Below are 16,398 nucleotides of genomic sequence, written 5' to 3' on the forward strand. Positions count from 1 at the left end.
ATCAACGTCATGTATGAAGAGACGGCAACCCGAGACACCACAAACAGATTATGTATCTTTTTAAAAGAGGATAAAAGATTGAGTAGAAACTTTGATTCGCTGTCAAGTAGTAGGCTCACTTGGATCCACGAATGTGTAGCTCGATTGTCGATTTAAGGAGATGTGGGATTAGTTGTAGAGCCTCAGCATCAATGTGTGGTGGGATTGGCTTCATGATTGGCTGGAGTCAAGAATTTTTGGCTGAATGGCACTTGAATTGAGTCACTAGACTCATATTATGTTCTGATTGGGATCAAGATTGAGTTAAAATGTTATGAATTTGTGAAAGCGAGTAATCGATTACACCTTTATTATACACTTTGGGAATCTAGATGTTGATTCCGACCTAATTTCATTTCAAGATGTCAATAGATTGGATTCAAATCTAATGTATCAGTTACCATATTCAGTTTATCAGATGCTTATATATTGGAATTTGAATTTGAAATTGAATATAGATGAAGAAATCTTATATCATATCCAAATCTAATTTTTAAATTTACAATTCGAATCTAATCTAAATCTGATGGTTGTTCTTCCATCCAAATCTGACTATTAAATACACAACCAAATCCTAGAAGTATTAAGGTACTTTAGTAATCAAAATTTCAATTTCATGAATGTTAGATATAGGACATCACTTTAAACTTGTCTGAATTCAATCGGATACTTACGTAAAATGATATCCCAATCTAAATCAATCCATCTGGATGTAATCTGTTAGCTCTGGATCTAATCTGATTTCTTAATTCGAGTGTTTTTTTTATTCCATTTCATAGCGAGACCGTGTGATTTGGCGATTCGGTTGGATGTATAATCCAGTGCCGATGCGTTTCCGATAAGATCCAAACGGTTATCTGATCCGTCTCGAGCTTCGGCGTCCCGCGAAGGCCAAGGGGCAAGGGCTCAACCCTCCCCTTTCCGGCACGTCGTTCCCTCCCGGCCCGCCGTTACCCGCTCGATGGAGGAGAACGCGGATTGCCTAAAACCCTAAACCCTTGCTCGCCGAATCGAGGGCATCTCCACCGCCGCTGCTCCGCGGTCAAGCGGCAGTATGCCGTGGCCCGTCTACCTCCTCCGCCGTCCCTCGCCTCTGCGATCGGCGTCCCCGGCGGTCCGCCTCCTCTCGCAGTCGTGCGGCGTCCTCAAGAAGCAGGATCGCGTCCGCGATCATGGGTTCGACAATTACATGGAGGTACACAAGAAGGTCCGGAAGGTCCTCAAGTTCCAGGAGCTCATCCAGAGCCAGCCCGGCCGCAGCATCTGCGTTGCCCGCCTAGACTCCCTCGCCCGCCGCCTCGGCTTCCGCCAGTTCGAGTCCGGCGCCTTCATCCTCCGATTCCCTCACGTCTTCGACGTCTACGAGCACCCCGTCCAGCGCAACCTGTGGTGCCGTCTGACCCGCTCTGCTTCTCGTCAGATCGCCGCCGAGTCCTCCGCCCTCGCCGCCCAGCTCCCCGACGCCGTCATCCGCCTCCGCAGGCTCCTCATGATGTCGAGCACCGGCCGCCTCCGCCTCGACCACATCCGCGTCGCCCGCTATGACCTCGGCCTCCCAGACGACTTCGAGCAGTCGGCCATCCTCGCGAACCCTAGCTTCTTCCGCGTCTGCGGCAGCGCCGGTGGCCCGAAGTTTGTCGAGATAGTCGATCGGGACCCTGAATTGGCCTGCTGCGAGATCGAGCGGCTGCGGGAGCGGGAGTACCGTGAACGGGGGAAGGACGCGGAGAGCATCCGCTTCTCCTTCATCGTCAATTTTCCTCCCGGGTTCAAGATCAGCAAGTACTATAAGATCGCCGTGTGGAAATGGCAGCGACTGCCGTACTGGTCGCCTTACGAGGACGTCAGCGGCTATGATCTGAGGTCTCTCGAGGCGCAGCGGCGGATGGAGAAGCGGGCGGTGGCCACCATACACGAGCTGGTCTGCCTCACTGTGGAGAAGAAGATCACATTGGAGAGGATCGCCCATTTCAGGAACGAGTTCAATTTGCCAAAGAAACTGAAGGATTTCCTACTCCAGCATCAGGGGATCTTCTACATCTCGACGAGGGGGAACCATGGCAAGCTTCACACGATCTTCCTCCGTGAGGCGTATCGCAGAGGAGATTTAATCGAGCCTAACGACTTGTATATGGCCAGGAGGGGTCTGATCGATTTGATCCTTGCGGGCCCAAGGAAGACGAGAATGGACAGAGAGCTCTGCCATTTCAGGAGGGATAGGGAGGACGACGATGGATTTAGACGGTACATTGACGATAGTTGTAGGCGGGATTTGGAAGAGGAGATTCCCCGAGTTGGATTTGAAAGTGGGGTAGCTCTTAGTGGCGGTGAAACATGTGTTAATGATGAAGAAGGTGGAGACATGCATTTGAGCTTTCAGGAAGAAGGGAATTTGGAATTGAGTGGTGAAGAGAAGTCTGGCTGCGAGTCAGATTATGTGAGCTCTGAAGACAGTGATTATGGGGAAGATGGTGACAGCAGTAAGGATGGGGATTCCGCCGAGGAAATGGCGTATGATGGAAGCTATGGTAAATAATGTCGTGCTACTACGGACAGAAGATCAAATGTACCTTGAGAACGCCTGCTACAGTTGCTACTGGTGCGTTGTTTGTGGGGACGCGCTTTGACACCACACGGATTGGAAAAAATCATCGGAAGAAGGCGGAAATATTGGTCGGGAAAATCCTGGAGGCTTTCCTAACGCGTCGGATATGCTGCACGTATGCTGTTGTAAAACTCAGAGGCACTTTCTCTGGGCACTGAGTAAAGTCTTCTCTTTACTTTGGCCTTGCTATAGAAGCAAGAAGCCCTAAATATTGAAGTCTTGTAAAGAAAAGCTCAAGGCTTGGTCTGGGGAAAATTTATATGAGGATGGACTAACAGATTGCTTGCTAACATACAGTTACAATCCAAGCAAAATTCAGAGCAGGAAGCTAAATGTACTGATTCCTATGTATATCTCATTGATGGGAATGGTCTTTCACGCCGAGTATGCAGTCAGAATTGCTGGCCGAAAGTCATTTTTCATAAAGGTTCTGATAGCTTTTTCGTCGAGGAAGCATTTTGATAGCCTTCACTTGATGTGTGTAGCAGGTTTTTGACTTACTGCTTTCGATGGTCTTGTTGATTTATCATAAACTTCAAGTAGGGACTACACTGTGTCTGCTGCTGAAGGTTGTAATTCTTGCAAGAAATGACCTGTTCCTGCCAAAAGTTTGATGGTATTTTACCCGAAGGACAGCACTTCATTGAATTGGGAGGCACCGGTTAACAGCGTCAGCTTGATATATTTTTTCCTTTCTTTGCTAATCGATTGGTATGTCATATCGTATTTGCTGTATTGGTCGCTCTTCTTTCCTGAACAAGCCTCCAAAAGTTGGACACTGCTGAAGAAGTTTTGGGAAGCGAAACAGCAGTTAGCTACAGTAGCAATCTGAACAAAGATCTTGGCAAAGACTGAAGCTAAGTCGAATGCTACTTGCTTTTTGCGTTTGCACAATCCATTCCCTATCCACAGTTCCTCAGTTAAAGGTGTATATTCTTAATTTGGTTTGAACCATCGGATAACTTATTGCTATGTTTGCTTGCACCATATTGTAGTTTCTGATGTGTTAGTAATTTAGTATCATCAAATCGTTTGATTAAGAAGATCACAGTTAACCTGAAGTTGTGATTGTAGCTCGTTGAAGCCGAATAATAAGAATTCTTGGTTGGCTCTTTCATAGACTTAAAATTGTCACTGAATTCTCCTGCGGATAAATTTTTCGTCTGGTGATCTTGTACGTTCTGATTTGACCAACTTATTTATACGTTGAACTGGATAGCATGAAGAAAGGGCGAACTCATAATGGGCGATGATGATCTGAGGTGAATAAATCTTTCTCGCCCTTCTTTTTTCTGTCCATCTTTTTCATAATCCTGAAAGTAATTAGGATCTAAGTTGATCCAGAATCGGAAATATTCAGCAAGATGGTCTGAGCATTTTATAGCGCATAATGGACTACTAGATGAATCATTTTTCTTGTTTTTGGATGATGGAGTGACCTTGGAGAACCAAACCACTTAATGGGCATTTACCTGCTTAAGAGGAAAGTTATAATTTCAACCATGAAAAAGCTCAGACTGCAAAATGGCAAAGGAAAATTGGGCTCCAAGCAAGAACTAGTCATTGCATCTTTAATCAAGCCATTCACGGTTTTAATCCATCGTTGGTTGTTGGTTCCGCGTATGAGAAAGACAGCCAATGCCATTTTTCTTGCTTGCGTCAATCTTTTCCTTTCCAAACCTTACCTGAAATTTGATCATTCTGATGTATGTGCTCATCTCGGCAACACTTTGTCATACGAAAAGAAAATGTCTCGAAACTTTAGAATGAAAGAAAATTACGTGAGAACATGTCCTGTTTTCGTTGACGCAAAAGTTGAATTTGCAGATTGAAAGGGTCACGCGAATTTTCTGCTGTTTATGAAGATGAATTTTATTCAAGGGGTCGATCAGTGAATTAGTGAAGACTCCTTAATCTCTCTCTCTCTCTCTCTATATATATATATATCTATATATATATATAGATATATATATATAGAGAGAGAGAGAGAGAGATAGAGATTAAGGAGCCTTCACTTATTCACTTTGATTTAAGTGCATGGACCAAATTGGAACTCAGATTTTACAACTGAATCTTGCATTCACCTGATCTGCAGGGTTCATCAGGTGATTGTGATCTCATGATCAAAAGCGCAGCACTACTTGTACATGGGAGAACTGTGTTTTTTATTTTTTTTTTGTCTTTATCTACCTTATCTTTTCCCCGATTCCTAAGGTTTTACCAATCCAAATTTAGATGGGATCAAGCTGCCATGCAAATACACACATGGTAACAAGCACCCATTACTTAATTTGACATTTAAACTGGTTTCAAATTGGATAAAAATAGATTCAATTCATACTAGTGATCTAAATGCCCATTGAATCCAAGTAAAATATGAACTAGCAAATCGGAATCTGATGCTCACGTATGTGGACCTTATTTCATATTTAATATGCAGTACATACTTTTACTAGTTCTCCCAAAAGTGGCTGATATTAAATGCAGATGAAGGGACTTGCAAAGTTATGCAATTTTAAGTTCTTTGGATCGATTGAAGTCGTGAAGCCAGACGACATTTTATTGGAGTAGATTTTCTAAATCTCAAAACTTTTTCGTCCCTGATTTTATGGTTTTAATATATTAATGTGCACAATTTCTCTCTTTTTCACATGAAGGGGGAACGTAGTTCTGGTTGCAACCAAAATGACAAAGCTGAAACTCGATTCATATTTCTTCATTGTTCAACTTGACTATACCTTTCCAAATCCTCTCCTTTAGAGATGTGAAATGGATTCGGATCGGATATCAAAAAAAGCCAACACCGGATCGAGAAACCAGATTGAGTTCGGCTTCAAGAAATCATGTCTGTTTTGGATCTTTCATTCGAATTGAAATAAATATTCAATTGGATTCATCAAGTTCAAATAAGTATCCAATATCCATACCTTTTAAAAGTCAATGCTTAACATATCATAAAGCCAGTTTAGATCGGATTCTGATTGTTAATTTAAAAATAGAACTTGAATATGGTATAAACTTAACTTTATTTAAATTTGAATTTGAATCCAAATACGAGAACATCTCACAAATCGAATAATAGTAAACAAGTTCATGTAATTACTCTTATCAAGTAAGGTCCACTTGTAGACATTAATCTGCCTCATAATTTTAACTTCAATTCTTCTGGTGCATTTTAATGCAGTTTAAGAAAGAGACTGTCTCCGTTTTCCCAGCAATTCCCTTTAACGCGAACAACGTAAGCTTTTTGCAGTGTCATAATATCTACTGGTCTTACAAATTTACGCTGGTGTTGTATAAATGTCATAATAATTCACTTTCTCCTTAGACAAACTTCTTTTAAATGGAGTATAATTATTATTTATTCCTTTTGTGGCATTCAATGTGACTGGTGGATAATAAAGTTGAAGCATCTTAAAAGATTATTCTCCATGAGACTTGCAAAGAGGGGTCGGCGAAGATCTGAGATCATGATGTGCAGAAGGAGAGAAGTATTTATCGTCTTACGGCAATAAATAAATATCGGTTAATATTCAGTTGAATTTATGACATTTATTTATTACGCACGTTAGTTCAAACATATCTATCAGCTTTGCTGCACCAACGGCAGGTTGTGAAAATAAAATTAAGTCGCAAGAGGAATGAGGTGAATGCTCCTGTTTAAGATCAAGTCTTAATCTGCCATTTCAAACTCTCTCCTGTTGTCATCAATGGTGTTTAAATGGTAAGAGGGAGAATATCTGAGAGAGACATTTTGTCTCGGACATGCAGTCCCCATGAAACCAAGTATGATAATGTCGACTTTCATCATATTATGCTAAAAAAACCTCCATTTTTCTGTATTTTTTTTTTCTCATCCCTAGAGATAAGAAAGAGACGACGGCATATTATTTCACGGATGCGTGGTCAAGTGGATAAGGCGAGCAATTTATCGAATCTCAACTCAGAATTAAAAGTTTAGTGCTGAAAGAAAGAATTGAAGGGAAAATGGTACACCGAATTGAGTGGACTCCATTAACTCCATTGGTTGTTGGTAGGTCTTGAATCTTCTACCTTTGAAGGTAGCAAGAAAATGACGATGCATGTGCATGCCAGGCAACAAGATGTTACTTTGATTATGATGTTCAACGCTGTTGTGCCCTTCTATTCAGCTGGGTGTGGGGCTCCATGCCCCCCCTTGGAGTTTACTTCAAGGCAGCTCCAAGATATTAAAACAGAAGAAAAGAGAAAATGAGGGAGTTAACACTGGGCCACACTGTTGAATTGTTCATTCTAGAGAGAAGAGAAGAGAAGAGAAGAGACCCTAGATCTTCACAACCAACAATTATTGGGCTCTTCTTGGATCCCACTTTCCGATCAGTGTGAAAGGGCACGTCGTGTTTTAATAGGAAAAAGGAAGACACCGTTATCTCAAAGTTAGGGAAGTTTCATTTTATATATTTGACTGAGAATCCAAATAGATATCATTCATAATCTATTCACGTCGGTGTTGTTGCATAAAATATAAAGCAGAGGAAGATCTCTCCCAAAGCTTTATGTAGATAAGGATGCTGCCTAAATCTCAGAGAATAGAAATTGACGCCACAGTTTGGTACCGAATTAAAAAAGAATAGAAATTCAAACTGTTGATGTCTGCAAGTTTAGGGCACGGTAGACGTCAAAACTGTACAAGACGTCATGCTTTTCTCCTCCTCTTTTTAAGAGGGACAGAGAGATTTTTCAAGTCTTTTTATTAGACTTATCAGAGTTGCCTGACGCCTACGCACTGAGAAAATTTCTCCAATATCGCAATAAAGGATACATGCACCTCAAGCAAGTAATGAATTTCAGATCCACCTCGAGTTGGTGGTTTTAAAGCCGACTCACCAAATCAGGCGTACGAAGCTTTTGTGGCTACAGTTTTCAAAGATTCAAGTTAAAACAAAGATAAAGAATTAGTATAACGCAGGACTTTGCTCACCACCAACAAGCTGAGTATAGCATAACTGGTGAAAGTTTAACCATTAATTTGACGGTAGATGCACACCACTTTTGTTGATTGGTATCCTCGCTCTTTTTCTAGATTTCAAAGCATTTTTAAACCTCTAGAAAATGAGAACAGTAGATGCACGACAGTTTAGTTGATGGGTATTCTACTCTTTTCCTAGATTTCAAAGCAGCTCTAAACCTCCAGAAAATGAGGACGGTAGATGCACGACACTTTAGTTGACGGGTATCCCACTTTTCTCATAGATTTCAAAGCAGCTCTAAACCTCCAGAAAATGAAAAGGGAACTGATGCGAAGAAAATTTCTGTTTCTCAAGCCTGAATTTTGAGAGAAAACGTTCCTGTTGGGTAGAGAAGGCCGGCCAAAAGTTTTGTTTCCATGAAAGGAGCTTGCCGGCCCTATCAGTAATCCATGTTCAGAATCCAAATCAAACGTCTCTTTTCTTCTCTGTCTCTAACTAATCTTGCGTTTTATGATTCTTAAGTTCTGTAAGTGTTGCTGTTCACAAACCTAAATCCTTCAATTTCCATGACAGAAAAGACTACGAAAGATCTGATCAGATTCTAGAAGGTTTTAAAAACTAAACCCTCTTGATCTCTTAGCTTTCCTGAATCACAAAATTCACCCTTGGCAGTAGACAATGGATTGTTCATGAACACTGTTTAGTTAAATTAATGCAAGAAACCAATTAAATACTTTGAATCCCCACCAGCAGAGTGTTTCTTTATCAAGCTCGGCTCATTCACTTCCGCTGCTTCGGTGCATGCATTGTGGTCGTCGGGTCACTGTTTATTTTATTCATTGAAAAAGAAAAAGAGCAAAACCGAGGCCTGAGCTGAGGCAATGAATGCGTCCAAAGGGGCGGAAGAATCAAAACTTCATAAAAGCTTTGCCCTTGGACAAACGTCAAGTTGAAAAATATATGAGGAATGAAGGCGACGTGCCATTTGACGCATTTTCATCTCTTTTAACAATTGTCTCCAGTCTCCTTCCCAGGACCACCCTAGCTAACTCCAAACCCACCCTCCTCCTCCCTTCATTTTCCATGTCAAGCGCCCCCCCTTTAAACCTGATTGTTCAAAGCTCAGTTTCTTCTTCATATCTTCACATATACGTTTCATCTTCTTAGGTTCGGTGGTAGTCAAATTTGGATGGTGAACTTAAAAATCAGATTCAGAGATGGTATGGACTTTTCTTTATTCGTATTCTCGTTCGAAATTGAATCCAAATATGTGAACATCCGATAAATCTAATATAATAAAAGGTATTAACTGATTTGAATCAGATCTATCAAGACAATGGTGGATAAAGATAAAAACTGGTGCACTAAGTTTCTCATCTTCTATACCTTGGGAGTGGAGACAGAAATTTATAGAACACTAAATATATAGTTAACAAATTTTCAATTGACATTGGAGCATTGACTCAGGTCCTGTGGAGCATCCTTATATAACTAGACTCATGTTCACCCAAGTCCGACATGTAAATTTAAAGCTTCAGATTGGGCTTCATGGGCCGTACCCTACAGATGCTCCACAAATCTCCGCCCTTGTTTTGGGTGTTCATTCCACTTTATATCACCCGGTCTAGTTTGGATTTCATTGTAGATCCAGATCTAGAAGGAACCAGCTTGTGCCAAGCCATTCTCTGTCCCGCACATGCAAGGAGCTATGTTTTTGTTTGTTAGATTACATATCTTCATCTATAGTACCATATATCTATATGTATATATACTTCATAAGAGGTTGTTTGCAAGAATTTTTGTTCACAATAATGAACAAGTTGACTAATCAAGTGTTTTGTTAATATTTTTCTTATTCGGTACGTTTTGGTGGAAGATAATGAACGAATTGTTCTTATGCATCTAGAACAATATCTGCTTTTGGAAAAAATCAGATGTTCTTGATTCTGTCTCATGGGTTAGAGTTTAATTTACACATCGATCGTATCTTCCGGTGATGATGCACAAACATGATTTAATAAACTTTCACTTTAATCTTTACATTACACTCATTTTTTGTTTGAATTGATTTACATGCAATGGATTAAACGGATGCATGATCATGTCGCATTTTGCCAAAGAGTTTATTTCATGTTTGTAATTCACGAAGTCGGTGTTGCTGCGACATAAATTGGTCGAATCTCGAGGCTTCAAATTGGATATTGTGCTTCATTTCTCAAGTCTTGAGGTCGATTTGAACTCTTGTTCTTCACTCCTGATCAAGGGATGAGAACCAACAAATTATATAACTAAATCCTTGTTCAAAAATGATGCGGATGAAGTAATAATAAAGATCTCATAGTAAATAAGGAAAGAATGATTCATTTGCAAACACCATCGGAAAACAACACCAAGAGATTTCCAAAAGTTCCTCGTTTACTTAAATGTATAAATAATGGCCTGACATACTTTATTCCAAGCTGACATATTATTACATTGAATGCAGGTATCCTCTATTTGAATATTTAACTGTGAGGGTTGATTGCTGATCTTGGCCTGGTCCCTCCCTGGCTAAACCAGTAAACCCACTTGCCAACACACTCTTTTCTCATTAAATTGCTTGTTTTGGATCTTTCCCGTGATTCTATCAAAGTGATCTGGCTAACTACTGATAGAATTTGCTCTGGCGTCTCTTGATGGTTACCAACAGTGGTTTAATTGATGATAGAAAAAGAGGATGCTTAGTTATGTTTTTTAGTCTGAAGAAAGAGATCGATCAAAAGAGTATGAAGTTTGAGTAATAAATTTATCGGCCAATTACTGTTGTTGTCAAATGATTGAACACTTATACATGTGGTCAATTTACTTACGAAACTTAGTTGACATTCATAAAAAGTATTTAATGGGATGATTTGAATGTCATGGCTTGTGTGTTTGACTGATCTGCTTCTAAACTTGTGGCCTTTTCTCCCGGCAAAACCTGCGGGGTCCTTTCCTGAATGAGATCATGTCGGACCATACAGCATTGGAATCTCTCAAAAGCTCATACTGATACCTTGAAGAGAATGATGCCTTAATCCCCTTTCTCTGCTTCGAGGGTCCAGAACTGCTTGGAACCTGAGCGGATAGCCGGTCCGCTATTTACTTATTGGCCTTTACCTTCATAAAAGTATGTCATGTTCCTTTATATAGCATTCTTATTTGACAATGAAGATTTGGACAACATTGTGACATTTCAGTTGCCTACATTATGTTTCCAATTTTTTTTGTAATGCATGTGCATCACGGTAATAATGTGAAATTGTAGTAAGACTATATACAAGTTGAGCTTCCTTTGCTTAGGATATCAAGTTCTAGTAACTACTTTAAAATCACTTTGTAACAACCCAGCTCACTCTCAGCCGAGTTCAGATTTATAATTTTATAGATCTGAACTTGTTTCTTAATAATTTTGGTTATGCGAAAAAGACATAAACTTGGGCAACTAATTATTTAGCTAACCCTCTTATAAACCTTCAAAAAAAATGGTAATCTTCAGTTTATTAGTGAAATTTCTCGCAATTAAGTGTTGGACACTCAAAAAACATTACTTTATAGAAAAAAAAAACAGTACTTTGTATTCGCAAATACAGGCATTTACATGAAACACATGTGACAGACCGCAATTCATTTCAAAATGTTGGAACCGGAAAAAATGTCATGTGTTTGAACACAACTGGTTCTACGTGACCAGTTCTTCATTTTGGGTCAAGGCCCTGTCTGCTCCATAAGAGAAAAGGTGACCTTGAATGGGTCAGCACTCAGCTACGCTCACTTATAGCTAAGATTTCTGGACCGGTCTTGGCTAAATAAATGAGGAAACTCGATCGTGGTCCGAATTTGAGTAGGTCTAACCAACTTGGTCTAAATTTTGGACGACCACATTGAAGTTAAAACTGGTTTCTCCATGACCAAAACAAAGCGATGGAGTCACAACAAGTCAACAGAGTGGGTGAGGCGACTCGAGTCAAGTCAAGCGAAAGAGCGTGGGTCCGTCTAGGGCTGCACACGAGCCGAGTCACCTAACACAAGCTCGAGCTCGACTCGATTAAATAAAGTCGAGCTCGAGCTGGACTCGATTAACTCGATTAGCTCGTCTAAATAAAATATGATCCTTCATTTTAAAATATCTAGTAAATTTCATGACGTGGGATGAAATTTGTGAATCACTCAACCGAGTCAACCCTGCCAACAGTTTAGAGCTGCAAATAGACACCATTTGGTATTAGACTGTTCTCATTATTAATTATTATAGAATCATAAGCTGATGACTAACAAAATGGAAATAGGACATAATGTATATAAACGAGTCGAGTCAAGTATAAACGAGTCGAGTTCTTAAAACTCGAACTCGACTCGTTTACTCATTCGAGTTTCATTGTAAGCTCGAACTCGACTCGTTTATAAACGAGTCGAGCTCGAGCCGAGTTTAACCGGGCGAGTTCGAGTCGAGCCCGAGCTGGCTCGACTCGTTGTGCAGCCCTAGGTCCGTCCACTGGACTGGGCTCGGTTCGGTTTTTTAGTGCGGGCGGACGAGGGAGCGGTGCCATTACTGAGGTGGACGGCGACGCGGGTTCGATTCCCACGAGCCGAAGCGGTCGCAGTAGGTGGTGCCCGCGGGCCCACCGCCACAGGAGAAGCGGCCAACTCGGCGTTAATGTGCCAGCCGCGCTCATTTATTCTGCTTGATAACGACCATCACCAAAATTACCCAAAACCCCTTCTCCAGCGTCCCCCATGGCTCAGTCGAGAAAGCGAGGGTGGAAAACTGGGATCCGGTCTGGAGAACGAGTCCGTTTTGGAGGACCTTTTTGTCATTTCGCTGACCGCGTTTCACGCCGAGTAGCTGCCCCTGTGACCGCCGGTGCGGATACAGCAAATTACCAAATTGACCCTAAGGGTATGAAATCGAGAAATGTACTGAAGTTCTCTGGATTTCATCTGGTCAGAGTTGGGAAAATGACAACACTGGGTTTTGACTTTAGATTGTAGTGGGCGATTTGGGGCTTTGAGCCAAATATGGGGTTCTCCTAAGGCTTAGGTTGGAGAATGGTATTGTGGGAAAGGGGTAGGGGTAATGTGGTAATCGAGCTGTTGCGAGAAGGAGGCAACTTGGGAACCCATGAAAACCTCAGCGGGAGGCAGGGGCTCTGGGATCGACTTAATGACGTAATTGTCCTCATCCCCGTCGACAACGACAGGGGTGTCCTCTTGCGAGAGGTAAAGCGGATGTGCAGATTTTGACTTGTGCAAGACGCCTTTCCTCATCGGCCTCCCTTTATGGACAAAAACGTCATTATCGTTCTTATCTCCGGGACAATGAGGGCGTTGTCAGTGATTTTAGGGGTAAAAGAGTCTTTTACTCCCTTCCATTTAATGACTACCTCCCAAGGTTATCCTCTGACAGCCGATTTTCGGTTTTCCGAATTACCTCCCCGAACTGCGCCGTAGTGGTGGCAGATGGAAAAAACCGGATCGGTTGTTGCGAAAGGAATCGGCTCGGTGCTCACAGTCGCAAGCCACTCGTGTTTGAATCGGAAGATCGTGACCAACTGTACAGGGCTCTCAAATATGGAACAACTTGTCATAACAAAGGTAACCATATGCCCCCTCAACTTGATGACATTCACAAGGCACGCCTGTGGACTATGCCGAGACAGACTGTTTGTATATCTCAATAACGAGTACCAGAGATTGAAGATGTGATTGTTTGGAATTTCTCAAAATGGGGATGCTTGCAAACTGACGCAGGCTAAGCTTTGGAGAGATCGAGTGGTGTTTGGGAGTCTTAGTTGTGAAAATTGCTTGGTTTTTGTGATGCATTATTTGGTAGTCAATGGGAACTCACATTGATTTTAAGTATTAAATCATTTTAAAGCCTAGTCTATATTAATATATTATATACACGTTTCACTAGAAGTTCTGTTGTCAAAATAATGCACTCCATATGTAGTTACTAAACCCAAAACAGCTAAAATCAGAATATTTTAACCTATGGCTAATAAAGGCCTGCCTAACCCCAGTTTTGCATAGACTACAAAATATGAAAGGCCATTCATTGACCATTGAGAGGAAAAAAGCACACAAGTTAAAGTGGAAGGGGCATAAATACCTTTTGTTTTTTTTTTCCAATGGATCAGAATCAAATCAAATCAAACGTACTACATCATTTTTTTTCGGATGTCCAAACATTTGGATTCGAATGCAAGCAAAGAAAAGTCATATATGAATCCCAAATACGATTTCACAGTCTGAATGCAATGCAAATTCAAACATTGAATTCACATGTGGACCTGGATCCAAATTTTAAACCAAATATGGCTGACATGTAAAGGCATTGAATCTATGTTACTTATTTTAAACTAAATCGGTTATGAATCCATATCCGAACTGATATTTATGTACATTTGAATCTGCATCCACCTCCAATCAGATGTAATTTCTTAAACCATAATCTGGTCCAGTTTCTATGCGGATGAGAATTTTTTTTCATATCCGATTTTTGTTCTAATGGTTCGATTGAATAGCTGTTACGAATCAGATATATTGACGTCTCTCCACACCCCCAGAGATTAAATATCCCATGACATATTTTTCGTGGAAGGAATGCAAATAGTAGGATTAATTAAGCTCCCAGTAAATAAAAATAATAGAAGGGCAGGAGGGGATTTAAAATCCCAAATGATCTCAAATGCCAACTTATTTTGCACCGACTGAGAAGGGAAAGATAAATTACTTGGGGAGGAAAAACAAATTGAAAATTAAGAGAACGAGAAACTTAGATGAACATGAGTAAGAACTTGTCATTCTGAACTGACGAAGAGAAACTTGGCCAACCTTTTACGATAAGACAAATGAGAAGTGACAAGGAGGAAACGAAACCCTAAGAGCCGAAGAAGAATGCACATTTGTGGTGCTCCGTCACTTTCATTAGCGATGATTCGACTAATATATTGCCCAACGTATAAGCTTTTATCTTCACCCGCAGGTTCTTAAATACATTGCAAGTTAAGTTTAAGACGCAAGTTCGAACAAAAGCTCCGAAAGAAAGACAGGAAAGCTATCAAACAATTTTAAAGCTATTGTTGATCCATAGTTTGGTAAATGTCTGCCATGCTCTAGTTTGGTAAAAGTTAATCCGGTGTTGCTCTATCTATCGTGTAGTAAATGACTTGTGCAAAATTCACTATGCATAAAATTTTTAAATTTTTAAACGAGAAGAAGTGCTCGCTCAAACATATCAATATAAAAATAAAAAAGTTTCTGGAATCTGTGTGGACAATTGCCCGCACTTAACCCACACCTGCCTCTGCCACCTCCATTTAAACAAATATTAAAGTCTAAATGTTCGTGTTGAAGCCAAATAGTTGAACAGTGAGATCTTGCATCGGTTGTTGAAAGAAAAAACGAAAACGTGGGTCATCTGATCACAACTCGAGATGAAGTTTTGATTTCTCTCGAGCTGTTCACGATTTGAAAACGGGGAAAAGCTCATACCAACTTTCTGTGTAGCTTTCCACCAAAAGCAGGGAGTGCCCGGGCTCTGTTTGGAATGGAGTGAGCTTACTGATTTGTAAAAGTGAAAGTCCACAGTTCCTGAAATCGACAACTGCGGCTTTGAGCACGTAAGAAGTTGTCAATTCTGGTGTGAATACAAAACAGGAATTGGTAAGGCTCGTAGCACCCTTTTTCGAACAAGCTTCCTTATAAAGCACGGTGCCGGAGCTGTCAGTCCCCCAACCCCAACTCTTTCAGCTACTTTTTCATTTTCTGATGTGTGGTTGTCTCACACAACGTTAGAGAGAGGGACAGAGTGAGAGTTAATTGCTTTTTATATGATTTGAAATGTGTATAATAATAATAATGTATTTTTGCATATATTCAAAACCGATTCAGCCGTGTAATTGAACCGGTTCATTCAGTAAATTGGCAGGCCAGTCGAACTACATTTCTTCTATATTTGCAACATTGGTGTTTTTGTCTCAAACTCTTTGATCAAGAGAGTAAAGAAAATGACATCTTGATGCAAGGGTATAGCCAAAAGTTTTAGACATGTAGTTAACAAATTTTCAATTGGTCATAAGATAATGGTGGAATCTTGTGGGGCTATTTTATATATAGTTCATGTAATTTAACACTGTAGCCCAAACTTGCTATGGGGCTCAAACAAAGACTCAGTAAAATTCTTTCATCTTTATTCTAATATTAAGCAGATGGAAATACGATAAGTACAAATATCTGTCCTCTTCACCCAGCAGCTGCCATGAATGGATTCGAATATGTACCAGCAGATGTCAGATGAAACGGCCCGAGTCATAACAAAAAGGAATTATAGAGATCCGAGTCGGAGGAGGAGGAAAAGGAGGGGTTGGTTTAGGTTATGAGCTTTGGATTCTTCGGTTTGACAATGCACTCTGCTTTCTCCCTATGTAGAAAGCGGCAGGAATGGTAAAAGAGCTTGTAAAAAGTGGAAAAAAAGCCAGGAAAGAAAACGAAGAGGGACATTGACCCGGGAAAAACATACACTAGAGGGGAAAAAAATTTAAGAGAGAGAGAGAGTGACAGTGGAAGTAAGCAAAGTCAGCACAAGCAAAGCGGGGCCTGCCGTTCTCTCCCCTCCTTCGTAAGACACCATTTTTCTTCTTCACCTGCTTTCTGCGTTAAGAGTGTTGCGGATCCCAAAGAATTAGTCTGCACGAGATGAAAAGGTAGATCCACGGACCTGCAGCAGGTTTTTACTGCGTCATCTGTGGTAAAGGGTAGAAGGTGAAAAAGTAAGATGGTAGG

The 16,398-nt window shown here is 40.8% G+C and overlaps 1 protein-coding gene across 1 annotated transcript; it reads left to right on the top strand.

The window, feature by feature from the left end:
• The first annotated feature begins 707 nt into the window (after window positions 1-707).
• LOC116261232 (protein ROOT PRIMORDIUM DEFECTIVE 1) lies at window positions 708-3,761 on the top strand. The gene has a single exon (XM_031639899.2). The coding sequence runs from the start codon at window positions 1,094-1,096 to the stop codon at window positions 2,573-2,575; it is 1,482 nt and encodes a 493-aa protein (XP_031495759.1). The 5' UTR covers window positions 708-1,093; the 3' UTR covers window positions 2,576-3,761.
• The last annotated feature ends 12,637 nt before the right edge of the window (window positions 3,762-16,398 follow it).

Source organism: Nymphaea colorata, chromosome 9 (assembly GCF_008831285.2).
Source record: "Nymphaea colorata isolate Beijing-Zhang1983 chromosome 9, ASM883128v2, whole genome shotgun sequence".
NCBI classification, from domain to species: Eukaryota; Viridiplantae; Streptophyta; class Magnoliopsida; order Nymphaeales; family Nymphaeaceae; genus Nymphaea; species Nymphaea colorata.